This window comes from Pagrus major, chromosome 2, assembly GCF_040436345.1.
Source record: "Pagrus major chromosome 2, Pma_NU_1.0".
In the NCBI taxonomy this organism is placed as follows: Eukaryota; Metazoa; Chordata; class Actinopteri; order Spariformes; family Sparidae; genus Pagrus; species Pagrus major.
This window is the reverse complement of record NC_133216.1, coordinates 20,507,275-20,522,670: the sequence shown is the minus strand read 5'-3', so window position 1 is coordinate 20,522,670 and position 15,396 is coordinate 20,507,275. Positions and strand designations below refer to the sequence as shown.

Sequence of the window (15,396 nt, the reverse complement as noted above, 5' to 3'; positions counted from 1 at the left end):
AGATGCCACTCAGCTGTTATGGTGGTCATGGTAGCCTCAAGACGTTTAATCCCAACGATAAAAAACTCAACAACAATGTCCCTCTCCAGAAATAATGATAAAGTTGCTCAAGATAATCCACAGACCTTGTTGTGAGCAATTTCATGTGGGAACTATTTTCTTTCGCAAAGGGCAGAGTGCATCGAGGCAGCTTAGCTTTGGCAAAGTAAGCTAGCTAATGTAACAGCTCAGCCGAGGAGGCGGCCATTAATGTTTACAGGAGTGCGAGCCTCTGGTGAAAGGAGACCAACATTAGGAATATAGAGACAGCTGGGATTGTAAACTGTAAACTGTAAAAGAAAAGTTAAAATTTGAAAGTAAAAATTGAAGTACTGATCTTGAAGACTGAACAAAATAACAATGCAACCAAATTACAAAGAAGTGCATGAAAAGTTCTTAAATCCAAACTTAATTTAATTGAAGAACATCTAAAAAAAAACCTTCAGTTTTGTGAAAACATCACATAATGCTTACAATTTATAATTTGAATATGAATGAGGTAGATTTATGTGAAATATATTTATGTAACAGTCTATAAAAAACAACCTGAGTCTGCGTCACATCATTTATTTTATTTGAACATTTTGGTTTGACGTGCACGCTCACGTTAGAACCTTCCTCCCTCTATAATTAGTCTCGCTTTTCACAAAAACCCAATTTTTGGCGAACTTGTTCATTCTTTAAGACTGAAAATTCACTTTTTGATGAATACATTTGCAGCACAATCCCCAGACGACAGCCACATTTTCCACAGCTCCTTTCCTATCAACTGGCAGACAGGCCCAGCTGTTAATACGAGCTAATCTCTGTGTCCAACGCTTGAGGCTGGTGACTGCGCCCCGCTCCTCTGTCTGTCGGAGGTGCTCTCTCTCTCTTGGTCTAAGCTGGCATTTATTGTTGGCAGCTAACAGAGGAAGTTCAGGACACACATCAGTACACACACACACACACTCAGACACTGCAGCATACTGGCTTGCCTCCCAGTTGGCTTCATTAAATAACACATTGTCAGATCAACTTAACCGACATGTTGTGTGTGTGTGACAGCAGGAGTCAGTTCTGCATCTGTTACTGAGTCACCGTCATTTGGAGGGAAGGAGGAAACAGAGCAGAGGATGACACACTCTCTAACTCTGCTGTACACTCAGACACACTCGTATGGATCAGAATCTGTGGTGTCCGAGTATGTTTCCTCGTGGATTTGTGTTTCCTCTTTCCTTGAGCCCTGACCAACCATCTCTGCATAGCCAGTCACGCCCCTTCCTGTGGACCTCATGGTACCTTATTTTGGAAAAGAAATTGTACAATACTCAATGGGGAGGGACAAATATTTTTTTCATACCGCTTGAATTGTGAATCACACACATGATGTTTGTCAATTTAAAAAGTCATTTTCCAAGTCAAGAAAGTCGCAGCTTGTCGTAAATAAAGTAAAATATCACCTAGTTTTGTGTGAAACCGTTCAGTGAACTGCAAAGTCTGACTCAACACGTGTCACCAACACCAACATGGCCGCCAACAATAAATCTGTCCATATTGACAACTGCAGTCATGTGAAACGAGAGTTGTCAGTTCTGTGAGCTGCTAATGTGGAGGACTGACTCTACAAGGTTTAAGTTACAGGTTTTGGTGAGCATTCAACGAGAGGACGTCACTAACGCGATTTGTCTCTCTCCATTCACCACTATACAAAGCTTTCCCGAAATAAGATCCCATGGGGCAAACTGGAAGGGGGGCGTGACTTCTGCTCTCTGTTGACTTGCAATCCAGCTACCATGCTAAAATCACCAAACAGCCCATTTCTATCCTCGGGAGCTTGAGGAAATGGGAGCGAGTCGATCGTCTTGATCTAAAAAACACATTATGTACATCACTTTTATCCCAACTCCTCACTCCTCAGCTGCCGACTGCATCCCCACTGAATACCTGACGCCACATTTATTTATGTTTATCACCGCATTTACTGCTATTTGTGAGCGGTGTGGGGTGTAGAAATAAGATTAGACACAAACAAAAACAACATTTGAGTGTGGGCGAGAGCAGCTGGGACTGAGTCAGAAACACTCGGAGGCTGCAGCGTGAGGAAATATGGACATAATAAATGCACTTGTGTGTTTATGTGTAATTGAACACTATATTTTAGTGTTACTCTGTATGTATGAATCCAAGTGGGAACAACAAATGGGATTAATAACATCTTATTAATAACACGGTTTTGTTTTCATCTACTTCTTAACAAAACGGCTCAGTCTCAGCGAAACGCTTAGCTCAGGAAAAAAGTTGTGAACTACACAGTCACTGACCACGAGACTGAAGTGATCAGAATGATTCGAATCAGCACAAGGATTCATGATTTCCACCTCAAACACACACACACACACACACACACAACTGCCTCCTGTCGCATACGCTCATTATGTTGACAGCAGCAACAACAAGACCGGTCATTAGGAGCGACAGTACAATGATAGTGTCAGAGCAGAGGGTTATTATAGGGGTGAACTGCTGCTGAGTAAGAGCTGCTCTGCCCTTTTTGACATTATACTCTGGATGGTGACACAATTCGCTTCTCCATTAAAGATAAAAATAGCAATGAGGGCAGACAAAAAGCAATAAAAAACACCTAAACTAAACCACTGGGGGAAATGTAATGACTTCATTTCTATCCAGGACAGAGAGGGAAGTTTCTCCGCCAGACTCAAGGAAAATTAAAGAGCCAATGACGCAGAGATAAGAGCTCTCCTCATGATGAGTGGCGCCGATAAAATAAGAAATATGGCTGGCAGATATGCGAGCAGTCAGGAGTGCTTGAAAAATGCAGCAAGTGATTAGACTGTAGTTAGGGAAGCAAGAATGAAAAAAGCACGAGGGAGAAGCAGAGATGAAACATGACTGTAGTCTGACAGATTTTATTATGTTTAAATCGTAGCTGGCAGAGGTGTGTGTACACATTACCTTCAAAGTGTGCTGTCTTGTCTTGTGAATAATATTTGCCTTCAGCTGTCTTGTGGTTGGATAATACATTTGGCATTTTTACTTTTAGGGATTCAGGTGTAGAGTGTCCTGAAATATAGAGAGATTTACTATTTAAATAAGAGTCTACAGCCATGCTACGTAGCAGCAATGTGCTATTGCACAAATGCTAACGTCAACAAGCTAACATGTTTACAGTGAATATATTTTCTTGGGCCCCAGCTGGTACCGCACAGGGGGGCGAGCTGACCATCGTCTACTGCAGGTCGGTGTATTAGTAGGGATAAGCACCTCATACAACCCTGCATCAAAACACCTGAACTATCCCTTTAACCGTCTTAGTTCAGGATGTTGTTATTGTTATTAAACACAAAGTGCAGCTGAGACTAATCAGATTTTCAATTCAAATATTTGCTCAAACCAATCGCAATGTTTGTTAAGGCTACAAGAACAAGAGCTGGGTAGAAAACCTCAGTTTCAGTTGCTTGAAGCAGAAGATGCCGAGCCGTGATATTCATACTGCACGTGGTCTCTGATGATACCTCTCTGCCTGCCAACAGACAGACTGATGTCTCATACCTGTCCAAGTTTTTCTGCCAAAACTCATTGTTGAGGTGATTTTTTTCATCGTTAGTATTTTCCACGTACACTCTTAACCTTAAGTGTCTACCAATTTCAAATCTGTCTGGTTCTGCTGACCATTCTGTTGTCGACCATTTGATATCTTTGTCAAATGTTAGCTTTGTTGTTTCGAGCCAGCGGGGTGGCTTGTTTCATGAGTCGAGTCACGCTGTGTTACATTTGCTTCCAACACCGTCAAAACAATGTGCAGCCTAGTAACAACATCAAAACAGATGATTAGATGATTTGTTTTTATGACAATGTAAGAAAAGTGTTTTGTGTGCAGTTGAAATCCCTGTGTTTATTATAGTGATGATCCCTCTCTGCCTGCTGACAAACAAACTGATGTCTAGACCTGTATCTATATTCTTGGAAGAGTATTGTGGTCCTTGGTGTGAGTGAATATACAGAGTATAAAGTGACTATTGTGACTCTAACATTGATCGTAGAAACATTTGATGACGAGTAGAACACAGATACAAGTTACCTCCATCAAAACTGTATCCAAATAATACAAGAGGTGCATGAGTAAAGACATCAGAATCAAAAATTGTCACAACTGCCCCCTAGTCTCCCCTCGCTGTACAATCATTGTTTCATGATAGTTAAAAGGGTAAAATGCATGTTTGATGCTCTAATATTTCATTTAATATCTCATCGTTAGCCTCCCAGCTAACTAACATTAGCTTATTTACCAATTTGGCCGCAGACTAAATGACAGCTTCAGTTTACCAAGAACAAGCAGTTAATTAGATAGTTAGACATTAGCTATTGGGTAGATTTAGTGGTAGCTCATCAAAGATGCTAGCAAAGCGACTCAGTACATACTGTAAAATAAGCTCAGCAGGAACATCAGATAGGTAAACTTTATCTTCAAACCTTACAGTTGGCTGAAAACGACAACAGAGATCATCAACAGTGTTTTCACAGTGATTCAGTCTGATGGACAAAGTGAAATTTTGACCTGACGGGGCTAGAAGAAAACTGAAGGGATCACCAGTCAATCCAAAAGTGGAATTACTTCACATATGTGAAGTCATGGTGGCACAAGAGGAAAAGTCAGGGGCTACCAAACTCTGCAGGATTCCTTCGCCAGAGATCGTGAACGTCTGTAGAAAATTTCACAGCAATCCGTTCAATAATTGTTGAGATACTTGCATGTGGACCAAAATGGTGGGCAGCCATCTCTAGAATCTCACTGCTAGCGGGGCTAAAAATGCAAATATTTGACCTGGTTGAACACATCAAGCAAAACTAAATCAAATATATGACTTTCAGCTGTCATAACGGAGCCATACATTAGATTACTGTAGCGATCGATAGCCACAGCACAAGCACTTGGTATTGAGCCGCACACGTCCACTTCAGGCCTCCGTCATCCATATGTATCAGGCCTCACCAACCCATCATACCGCCACCTCCTCATGCACTTCCCACAGATCAAAAGGCCAGGTGATGTGTGATATGGAAATGACCAAAGCGATTGGCCACGAGCCCTCCTGTTCAAAGGCAGCGCGGCCCGCCTCGTAACATCTAAGGACATCAACATGAATAGCGGCGATAGCTCAGTGATAATAGCTCAAAGGAGACTCTTTTTGTTGCTGATGGGTAGCTGCTGTATCAAAGGCACCAGCAGGGTTATAAGCAGCCTGTTACCAAAGTACCATCCCTGCTTTCATCAAACCATCAGTAACTGATTACATACGGATGTGCATGTTTCCCTTTTGCAAATGATGCAACAGTTTGATGCTGTTTACCGTCTTTGACTGCGATTACCGTGACAATTTACTTTCATGCTCACAAGAAGGGATGCGGGAAGTCATTCACAGTAGGGGGTGCTGAGGGGTCGGTCTATGCAATGACGTCATTGTAAGTGGTGCGCGACATTCATGTTTTTTGTGTTACTTTAAATGGGCCAGAATGACTTATACATAATAGTTATTACACGACAATTTGAGAACATTTTGCGCCACAGCAGACGGCAAACTGGAACACCAACACACCACAGGTCAAAGCAGCCACATCAGCTACAGTCAACAACAGCAAGGAGATGAAGAAGGAGAGATATTCCCCAGACTCCCTTATAAAATCTCTCAATTTTGTGAGCTGTTGAGTTTGAAGAAACTTTCTAAACTTTGTAAAACGCTGTCTATGACAAATTCTTAATCATTTGGGCCTGCTTGAAAATTCGGCATATGTTATACATTAACTTAACCCTAACCCTGTTAACAGAGACTCCAGTCTGCAGTATAGTTATTACACTTGATTGATAAACCACAGAAGTGAAGAGCAACTTCAGGCTTTACTTCATCACTTCGTGGTACCGCAGCCCCCTCACCACTCCTACTTCTTGCATCCATGCTCACAAGATATCTTATAATCTACAAGACACATGTCCCTTCATGCTTCAGATGAACTGCTTTGATTTTAATGATTCCACATCTGAGCTGTCTCTTTTATATTTTAGGGTGCGATGAACATTGTAGCATCTACAGGATGCTAGTGAGGCATTTTAGAAATTGTGATATCCTTAACAGTGACTTCAGTAACAGTGCTGAGAGGTATTTTGAGTGCAACAATGAGGGAGACAGAAATATCGCAGTAGTCATCAGAAACAACTTTGAAAAGCCTCTATATTCAGAAATAGAAGAGTGACGTTTAAGAGAAGAAACACTGATAAATAAAGAAAGAAGATATAAAAGAGAATAACATTTGTTCTCATCCTTATTATTATTATCATCACAATCACAGGATCCTTTAAAGGACGCTACCAAATAATATTGTGTCAACATATTTGACATCTTGACGTGATGATGACTGTGGTTCGTCTCGTCTAAACTGTTGACAATTATATGTGACACACACAGAATTACTTTACAGGCTAAATATTTCAGATTTTGAACATAAACACAGGAGCAAACAACTAATTGCGATGTAAAGATGATGGCATCCTGAGACGTTATCTTTGAAGTTGCACTTCCTCTGTGTGCGCTGTGATCCGAGCTTCTCTGTTCTTTGCTTTGATAGCCGAGGCAGCCGCTCGTGCTTGTTAGTGCTTGTGAGCGTTTCCGGAGAAAGATGGTGGATTGTTGAGTCCTGTCGTCAGACACTGACGCTTTGGGTCGTTGGCGAACAACTCAATCCTGTGAATGAGATTCACCAATCAACTGCCTTTCTCCAGATTCACTTACTGCACCTTTAAAACAAACATCCTGATTTTGATCTGAAACAATCAGCTGATGGATCAGTTACATATTGATAACTAATGAATTGTTTCATTTATCAAGCAACACTGCCTTAAAACTTAGTTCAACAGAAGTGCGTCACTGAATAGAGCAATAAAAAGACGTCCCTCTGTAGGAAAAAGGACGAGAGAGTCCATTGATACACACATAAACTGTATGTACTGTATATGCACTGTATATATTTATATAGAGCCATATTCCTCGTGGCTTCTGTCTCCTCTCCGACTAACAAGCGAGGGATTTCAAAGAGACCAAAGGCTGGTGATGAGCTTTGAGCTCGGCTTAATTGGATGCAGCTCAGGCTGTATCTGTAGCTGCAGAGTGAACGGCCCTGGGAGACAAGAGCTGACCACCACACACACACACACACACACACACACATTTCTTTCTCACAATTACAATGACAGCTTCAAGACACGTCTTTGTTTACTTGAACTGAGTCCTGTCAAAAAGTGGATTTTTTTAACACTTGGGCGTGGGATGACGGTCACGTCCAGCCTGACTGGAAAAGAAAAACATGTTTTCTGTCCGTACCAAATTAACGTTACCGTCAACAGTTCGACAGGATTTAAAGGATCTCGGGTGTAGGTAGCGAGTTTCTCGCTTGCATTTGCATCTTAACATCTAATCAACATCTTTATCCTGTCGCTGAGTGTTGAGGAGATAAAACATCTGCCAAGTGTGTGAACATTTAACTTAATGCAAATCAAGTTATGTGAAGCGCATGTTGTATTTTGACAGATACGTCAACGTGCTGTCACTTAAGCCAAGTCAACACCTATATTCTTAAATCAAATGATAACACAGATGAGGCAATGAGCTTAAAGGAATAGTTTGACATTTGGGAAATATGTTTATCCCTTTTTTGCGGAGAGAGTAAAATGATACCACTCTCAGGTCTGTGCGCTTAATATGAAGCTCGAGCCAGGAGAAGATTAGCTTAGCTTAGCATAAAGACTCAAAACACAGGGAAACAGCTAGCATGACTGTCCAAAAGTTAAAATTAAAATATCCACCTAGCTTGGACAGGCTGACTAGGGCTATTTACTGGCTGTGAGAAGTGACTTCCTGAAGTCTTGTCATCACTGGGAGATAACTGCTCCAGACTGAGAAATACTCACATATATAACCCCTTGTACAAGCGTATGGGGATTATGTTGTTTTCATATGTATAGTTTTTTAATTACTAAGCTTTAAAAGTGCTGGAAAGCAGATTTGGTTACCTTTGGACGGAGCCAGGCTACCCTGTTTCCAGTCGTTATGCTAAGCTAATCCACCACCTGCTGCCTGTAGCTTCAATCTCTCAACTCTTGGCAGTAATGTGAATTAAAATGTGTAGGGTATATCTCAGAATATTACACAGAATCAGCCTAGCCCATTTCGAAAGGCCCGAAGACTTAAATTATGCATATAAAGCTGTGAAACAGAGGATGAGCGAGAGAGCAGCTGTACGTGTTGAAGAAGAAGGAACGACCAGGCGTAAAACCCTCACATGAGATGTAAAAAAAATCATCATGGCGAGGATCAAAAAGCCTCCAGTCCATCACGGCTCTGACACGCTCTGCGCGAGCTAATTAGGTGAAGGCAGAACTATGTGCTGCAGAGACGGCTAAATTACTTCAGCGGCTCCTCGGAGACACTACCTCCTTCACCTCGTACAGTCCCACATCCCCTTTCCAAATAACAGTGAAATAAAAAACTGTGTTCATAATGCCGGGGCGGCAAACTTCCCTTCAGTCTGCAAATTCTGCTATGATCCACTACTTTCATAAAGCTGAACGTCTGAGCGTCCCTGTACGTGCTTCATGACAGACGCCCTGTTTCGCGCCACCACGGCCCTATTGTGTTATGGAGCGAGTTACCAAATCCATCAGGGCAAAACAACAGGCCTTTCAATAATGAATAAGCTCAAGACTGAGAAGCTAATAACTCACAGAAAGGCCAGTTGCAGTGAATTCCAACAGGACAGCTTACAGGCAGCCATCCAGAAAAGGTGCAGGCCGATATTAAAACTCAGCGAGTTCAACAAATACAGCAGGTTTGTTATCCCCTCGGTGCCTGCTGCTGCGCTCTGCATTTGGCTGCTTTGATTCCTGCAGTGTAAAACACAGCCAGGGGGGCTAAAGTCACAAAACTGGGATTAGCGACTCAGCCAGATAATTTAAAAAATGCTGCGAAATATCCTAAAATCAACAGGCATGACCGCGTTTTTAATCCTCAACCTATTGGAGTTTTAGTTTCACAGATTCAGCCTGGTCTTTGCTCTAATCCCGCTGTGTGAGCGGCGCCTCAGGTTTGACAGAGAGTTTGAGATAAAAGAAGAGAGAGTGAGAGAAGAGGATGAGTACGTGACACTCATTTACAACATTATTTCTTCGCTAAGCTCCAAAACCAGGACTTGACTCTCTTTGAGAAGAGATCCATACTTTTCTTCCTCCCGCTTTTTCCCTCCGTCTCTTAAATCCTGCCTTCTCTACTCATTTTCTTCTCCTTCTTCTTCGATTTCTCATCCTCCTTTCTTACTGGACCATCTGTGTTGTGACGCATGCAGAGGACAGGGGGGAAGCAAACCAGCACCAAGCTCAGCCAATCAGGTCATTTACCAAATCTCAATTGACTGCTGCTCCAGTTTCCATGGAGAAGAAACAACCAGCGGGAGGGGAGGGGAGGCAAAAATCAATGAGTCCCCCTCGGGACCCAGCTTGAGGCCCGTGCCGGACCTGAGATTTGGTGCATAAGAGGGATAAAGCTGGAGTTTCACAGCAGAATACAGTGCTAAATGAGAGATTGTTTCCCCCTCGGCATGAAAAATATGAAAACGTCCCCTCCTCTCCTCTCTGCATGTATTGTCCAGCCTCAGCTCAGGCTGTGTGACAACACCATCCTCTGTGGTTTGTGTGGAGCCGAGCGCAGTGAAGCGGGCTGCAGAGGTAACAAACTGCAGCTGCCTTCTATTCTGAGACGTGAAACCAGGACAGCCAAGGAGACAGTGATCAGGTCCCTGGCTGAACGCTCCACTAAAAGGCTTCAATCCTGACTGCACACCTGCACATCGCTCTCACCGCTATGCATCCCCCTTGATGTAAACACAAGCGGGGATACGGCTGCCACCTGTTGGTGATTCAGCTAAAACTCACGCAGTCACCTTGCTGTTTCCCCTCCGTGATGCTGCAGCAGACTCATTTATCCTCTGCTGCTGCTGCTGCTGCTGCTGCTGGTGCTGGCGGATGCTCTCTTTCACCCCAGCATGACTCAGAGGCCCGGCTGACTATCGAGCCTCTTGCTACTGAGGCTCAGCCACACGGTCCATTCATTGTAAAGCTCAAATGAATTTCATGCAATCCAGCAGAGGAGCAGGTTCGTGATGTAAAAGAGGGCAGCTTCAGAGCATTTGAATGTCCTTGACTGGGTAGAAGTGTGAAGACTGCGTGTAGGTCAACTTCAGGGACAAGTGAGAGAATGGATGTACGGAGGTCTTTGTTGTCGTTTCTCATCTTCTAATAAGAAAGCAAACCCAGTCCTGCCTCGTCTAATATTTTGTTATCAGCCATATTTTGCATTTTTCCAGGGATCCTGGAAATCTGGGGTCTCCTTATCAGACGTTGCAGCGTACAGACACAGCTAACATCACTTCCATCAAACAAAACTGTGAAATAATATCCTTTAAATTCACTGGCAAACCAAATCTCAGCATGATGAAGGGCGTGAGAGGCAGTTGAAAGTTTTCTTTTGATGCTCAAGTTGATTATTTATTTTGCAGACCTGATTGAGTACGATGTAGGTGCATTAAAGGGGGTAAAAACTGATATTTCAATGATGCTATCATGCAAAATGGTGCCCAGAGAGACAAGGTAGCATTACATGGATAACTTTAAAGGAGCACTGTGTAGTTTTGGAGAAGAAACTCATAGTTTGTTTATTCAGTGACGATTTTTCTCTTCTGATTAAAATGTCTTCCTCAAAACTACGTATTGCATCTTTAAGTACTTTTCTTATTCATGACTGGCCAGACGTTCCAGTTAATGAATGCAGTGTTGAGGCTGGTCATAAGTATCCCAGATGTAAATACATTCACCCATACATAATTTATTATTTTATTTATTTATTACCTCAGTAGGCCTACACATCCAAATTAGAGCACAGCACAGAAACACACCCAACATCACCACCACCAGATCTACTGAAACTTTGCACTGCTTTCCGTCTGCACGGATGTTAAAACAAAACTTCACGGGAGAAGAAGCACAATGTTCTCGACGACTCACACAGTACATGGTTACACACACGCACACACACACTCACACACACAAATCTATAGTCTTCGCTCGCATCTCACTGCTGCCGCTCTTCCCTCCTGTTGCCACAGCAACGCAGCACTCGTCTCCATGTCTCATTGACAGCACATGCTCCCTTTAAAAGAAAAAAAAAACACACACATCCAACAGCGAGGAGCGAGGAGACGCTCGCGCATACCGTCAACCAGATATGATGCAGGCTGATCACACACACATCATCCTAAGTGAACCCTCGCTGGCTTCAGCAGGGAGATGAGCAGTGCTGATGTAGTTAGTGGCAGAGGTGAATAGATGCAAGGAGAAATGATAATGGGTCTCAAAACAAAAAGAAACTGAAAGAATTCCTATTAAAAAAGACAAATAATGAGCAGATTAAGCCCCTTTTTCACTGACTTTTAAACTATTTAAAATGTGGACAAGAGCCTGTTTTCTCTGCATGAAGCCCAAACAATCAAATTAACACACACACACACAAAACCCTCACATCTTTTACTTCTTAACCCTCTTCTCTGTGTCTGATCCTCACAGACTGAGAACTGAACGTGTTCCTACCTCACAGTTGCGTCCGGTGAAGCCCTGGCTGCACGTACAGGCGTACTCCCAGGTGTCCTCTGGCCTGCCGGCGGATGGCAGTGCCAGGCAGAAGCCCCCGTTGAGGCAGGGTCGGCCTTCGCAGGGGTCCGGGCGAGGTGTGGCCTGGGTCGGGGTGGGCTCGGCCGGGGCCGGGGTGTCCGGGGCCAGCTGGAAGGGAGAGGGGACGGCCCCGATGCTGCTGCTGCTGCTGCTCCCGCTGCACAGGAGCAGGAGGAGGAGGAGAAGCAGGGGTTGCCTGAAGCTCCGTGCAATCTGTGTGGGACGGCAGCAGGGAAGTGCCGGCACACTGCACACACTCATCCTCATCCTGATCCTCTTACTCTTGTGTCTTTTCTTCTCTTCTTTCCGTTATCGTGTGTGTCTTTCTCCTGCTTTCCTCAGAGCTTAAGCTGCTGCTGTTGGTGCCGGCTGGGCTCAGCGGCAACTGAGAGCTGAGTGAGTGTGTGTGTGTGAGAGAGTGTGTGTGCTGTGATGTTGAGGCTCAGCTGTGTGCAGGCAGAACGACTGAGAGCAGACTGGCTGATGCTGTGGAGGCTGAGCGAGAGAAGATAGGGATGCGGGAGGAGAAGGGGAGGGCTCTCGCTCCTTTTTGTCTCCGAGTCACTATGACGATGATAGCTGACGACACACGCACACACACACACACACACACACACACACACACACACACACCCTCCACCTCCACCTTCACACACACTCCCCCTCTCTCCTCTGCTGCACCCTCCTCATTTGGAGTCTCATCATCCATAACCTCTCCTTGAAGCCGGGCTTTCAAGGAGGGAGGGAGGCTGTAGTTTGGGAAGATGGAGGAGGAGAAGGAGGGATGCTGGTGCTGGTGCTGGTGCTGGTGGTGGTGGTGTTGATGGAGAAAATCCTCATCAGCTTTGCCATAAGATTAGCTGCTTTTCCAGTAACATAACTGAATAACAGGCGGTGTAGCTACAAGTGAGGTGATGCAGTGACTAAAACAGCAGACTCATGCTGGTGGAGGGAGTCAAGGTGGTTCAAAACAGGTCCCAGAGGTCAGCTCTTATTCAACACTATATACACCAACTTCACTTCACACTATCTTTTATCTTTTATCTCATTTACAAGGTCATGGTTTTGAGATTTCAGTCACGTTACATTTAGTCACGTTCGCCAGCATCCGTCCTCACTCTCTGACGTATCATCTGATGATTCCCCGGAAATCACGGCGACAGGCGGCCAAACGACACCCACTGTTACCTTTAAATGTGTGAGATGATGTGTACACAACTCAACATGAACTGTACATAACAAAGGTCGAGTGGTTTTTCGACGTTAAATGTCCCAACCTCTATTTGCAATTGTTTTGAAGAGCAGATTTGTATTAACATTTTGTTATTCTAATCACAACTGCCTTACATAATTGCATTTGCATTTTTCAATAAATGATTGTATTATATTACTTAAATTGTCTGCCATTTTGCTAAATTTGATTTAATTGTGTTGATATTTTTGCAAATTATCCAACTTAAATCAAGTTTTTAATGGCTTTTTACTAGCAGACACCTCCACCCTGTTATTATTTTATATTTCTTTCTTTTCGTCCTTTTCTTTGTTCAGTTTTGACTCGATGTTATTATAAATGAGGATCAGCCTTCAATGATCTCTTGAGTATAAATAGAGGTTTACTGATTCATTTATTGATTGACTGACTGACTTTGCAGAGTTTATGAGTTAATATGAGGCAACAGCATCAAAACCGATTTCCATCTTAGTGTTTCCAAAGTTTCCTTGCTGAACTGCTGTGGCGATACACTGATATAAGGATATGATGATGATACAGCTAGCCAGAAGCTGTTTTGATATACATTATGGACTGTAAGTTTTATAACTGACTGATCCTATCCCTTCAACAAGAAACTTAAAGTCAGGATATTTGTCTCTGAAAAGTTCCCAAACTTTATCTAGTCTAATATTAAATCACCGAAATGCCCCTTTAATTGCATCAATATGTATAGAGTACTAATCCTATATGAAGAATAAAAACCTGAACCGTACCAACACAAAGTCCCTCACCTTCTTTTCAACATGAAGAAGCAGACCTTGACCTCATCCTCTCCATCAGACTCTCAACAGTTGCTGTGAGATTTATGACCTCAGTTTCTTTATTTAAAGTAGTTGCATGTTTCACAGCGGGCTCCTGTTCCTGCATGATCAATATAAAACCCTGGTGCTTCAGACTTAAACTCTGGCCTCAACTCATTTCCATAATGAATCCTTCCACGGTGCAGTGAATCTGTCACCTCGCAGCACTGCGGCGTGCTCGGTGTGCACAGGTGCTCCTGCAGACAGCACACTCACACAGCCTGTTGCTGCTTGTTCTAATGGGCAACACGCAGCATGCAGACCAGTGAGACTCTCCTTAACACAGACTGAAAGTGTTTACTCTCATTTTCAATAAAAAAGGAACCGACTCAGAGAGAAAAGCAATTATAAAGCCATAAAAGTGAAGTATTTTGTGTTATTTCAACACCTACACACTTTATGTAATGTCGAATCCACGGCGAAGCTTCCCTCTTGTTGGTTATAAGACTTTTGGAGCAGCTTGGAAGCCGAGTGTTGTCTAACCTGCTGAGGTCTACAGAGCAATATTTGTGGCGAGTAAAATAAATCGCCTATGTCACCATCTCCATGGCAACTTAGTCAAGTCCCATAGAGAACAGTTTCCAACCCGGGGATCGTGAGCCCCACTAGATGTCGCCAAAACATACTGTTTTACTTTGTTCATATTAGACGGACCCTTCCTTCAGTGTTCTGGACATTATTTCCTCTGAGAACAGCTTATTTATACAATTGTGGAAAAAATAAATATTTCTGAGTTTGTATAATCACCTCATTAATATTGTAAATATTAAAATTCTGAGTTTGAAGTTCTTCTCCAAAACTATATAGTGCCCCTTTAATTTAAAAAGGTCTTTATCTCAGCCTTCATTCATTTCTGTGAAAACTAAATCAATCGTTTAGATTATTTATTTTAAGAACTTTTAAAATCTCAGAGGATAAGTGCACAATGAAAACAGGACACAAGCTATATTTTAAGTCAGGACTCTGTTAAACAGCTTCGCTCTGCATTTGTGAAGTAAGCAGATAAATCGACCAAAAAGCTTATAGAACACTGACCATGGAGAAAAAAAAAACTAATTTGTGAAAAAAAAAACCTTTTTAGTGTGTTTGGTTGTTAAAAGTTAAAACACATAATGGAGCCAGATAAATGTGGAAGAAGTTCCCGAAAATAAGCCGCTTCCAATTCATCCAAATTGCTCGTTTTAGATTAACTTTCTGCTGTTACTGCGTTCATTATTTAGATTAAATGTTAAGTTTATCAGTTGCTCTGCACTACATCTAAAACCTTCATACAATATGTCCCTTGTTCAGGGGTTATAGGTTTACTCAACGACTCAAAAAGGGGTCCCTAAAGAAAAAAAAAACCTTGAAAATACCACTTTCGAGGACCAGAGGGTCAGGATCCCCTATGAAAAATTAACTTTAACCTTCTAGCAATCGGCTCCAAGAGGACACACTGAAAACTGCTCAACATCAACAAGTTCAGCACATCAACATGGCAAAGCAAAGGAATGATGGGTAAATAAAACTAACAAAGA

The 15,396-nt window shown here is 42.8% G+C and overlaps 1 protein-coding gene across 1 annotated transcript in view; it reads right to left on the bottom strand.

Moving 5' to 3' along the window:
* The window catches only part of dner (delta/notch-like EGF repeat containing), a 53,653-nt gene extending 41,580 nt beyond the window's left edge, over positions 1-12,073 (bottom strand). Inside the window, exon 1 of the mRNA XM_073479956.1 lies at positions 11,726-12,073. Coding sequence (XP_073336057.1) covers positions 11,726-12,073 — 348 coding nt within the window. The remainder of the gene's footprint in view (positions 1-11,725) is intronic.
* Positions 12,074-15,396: the final 3,323 nt, after the last annotated feature.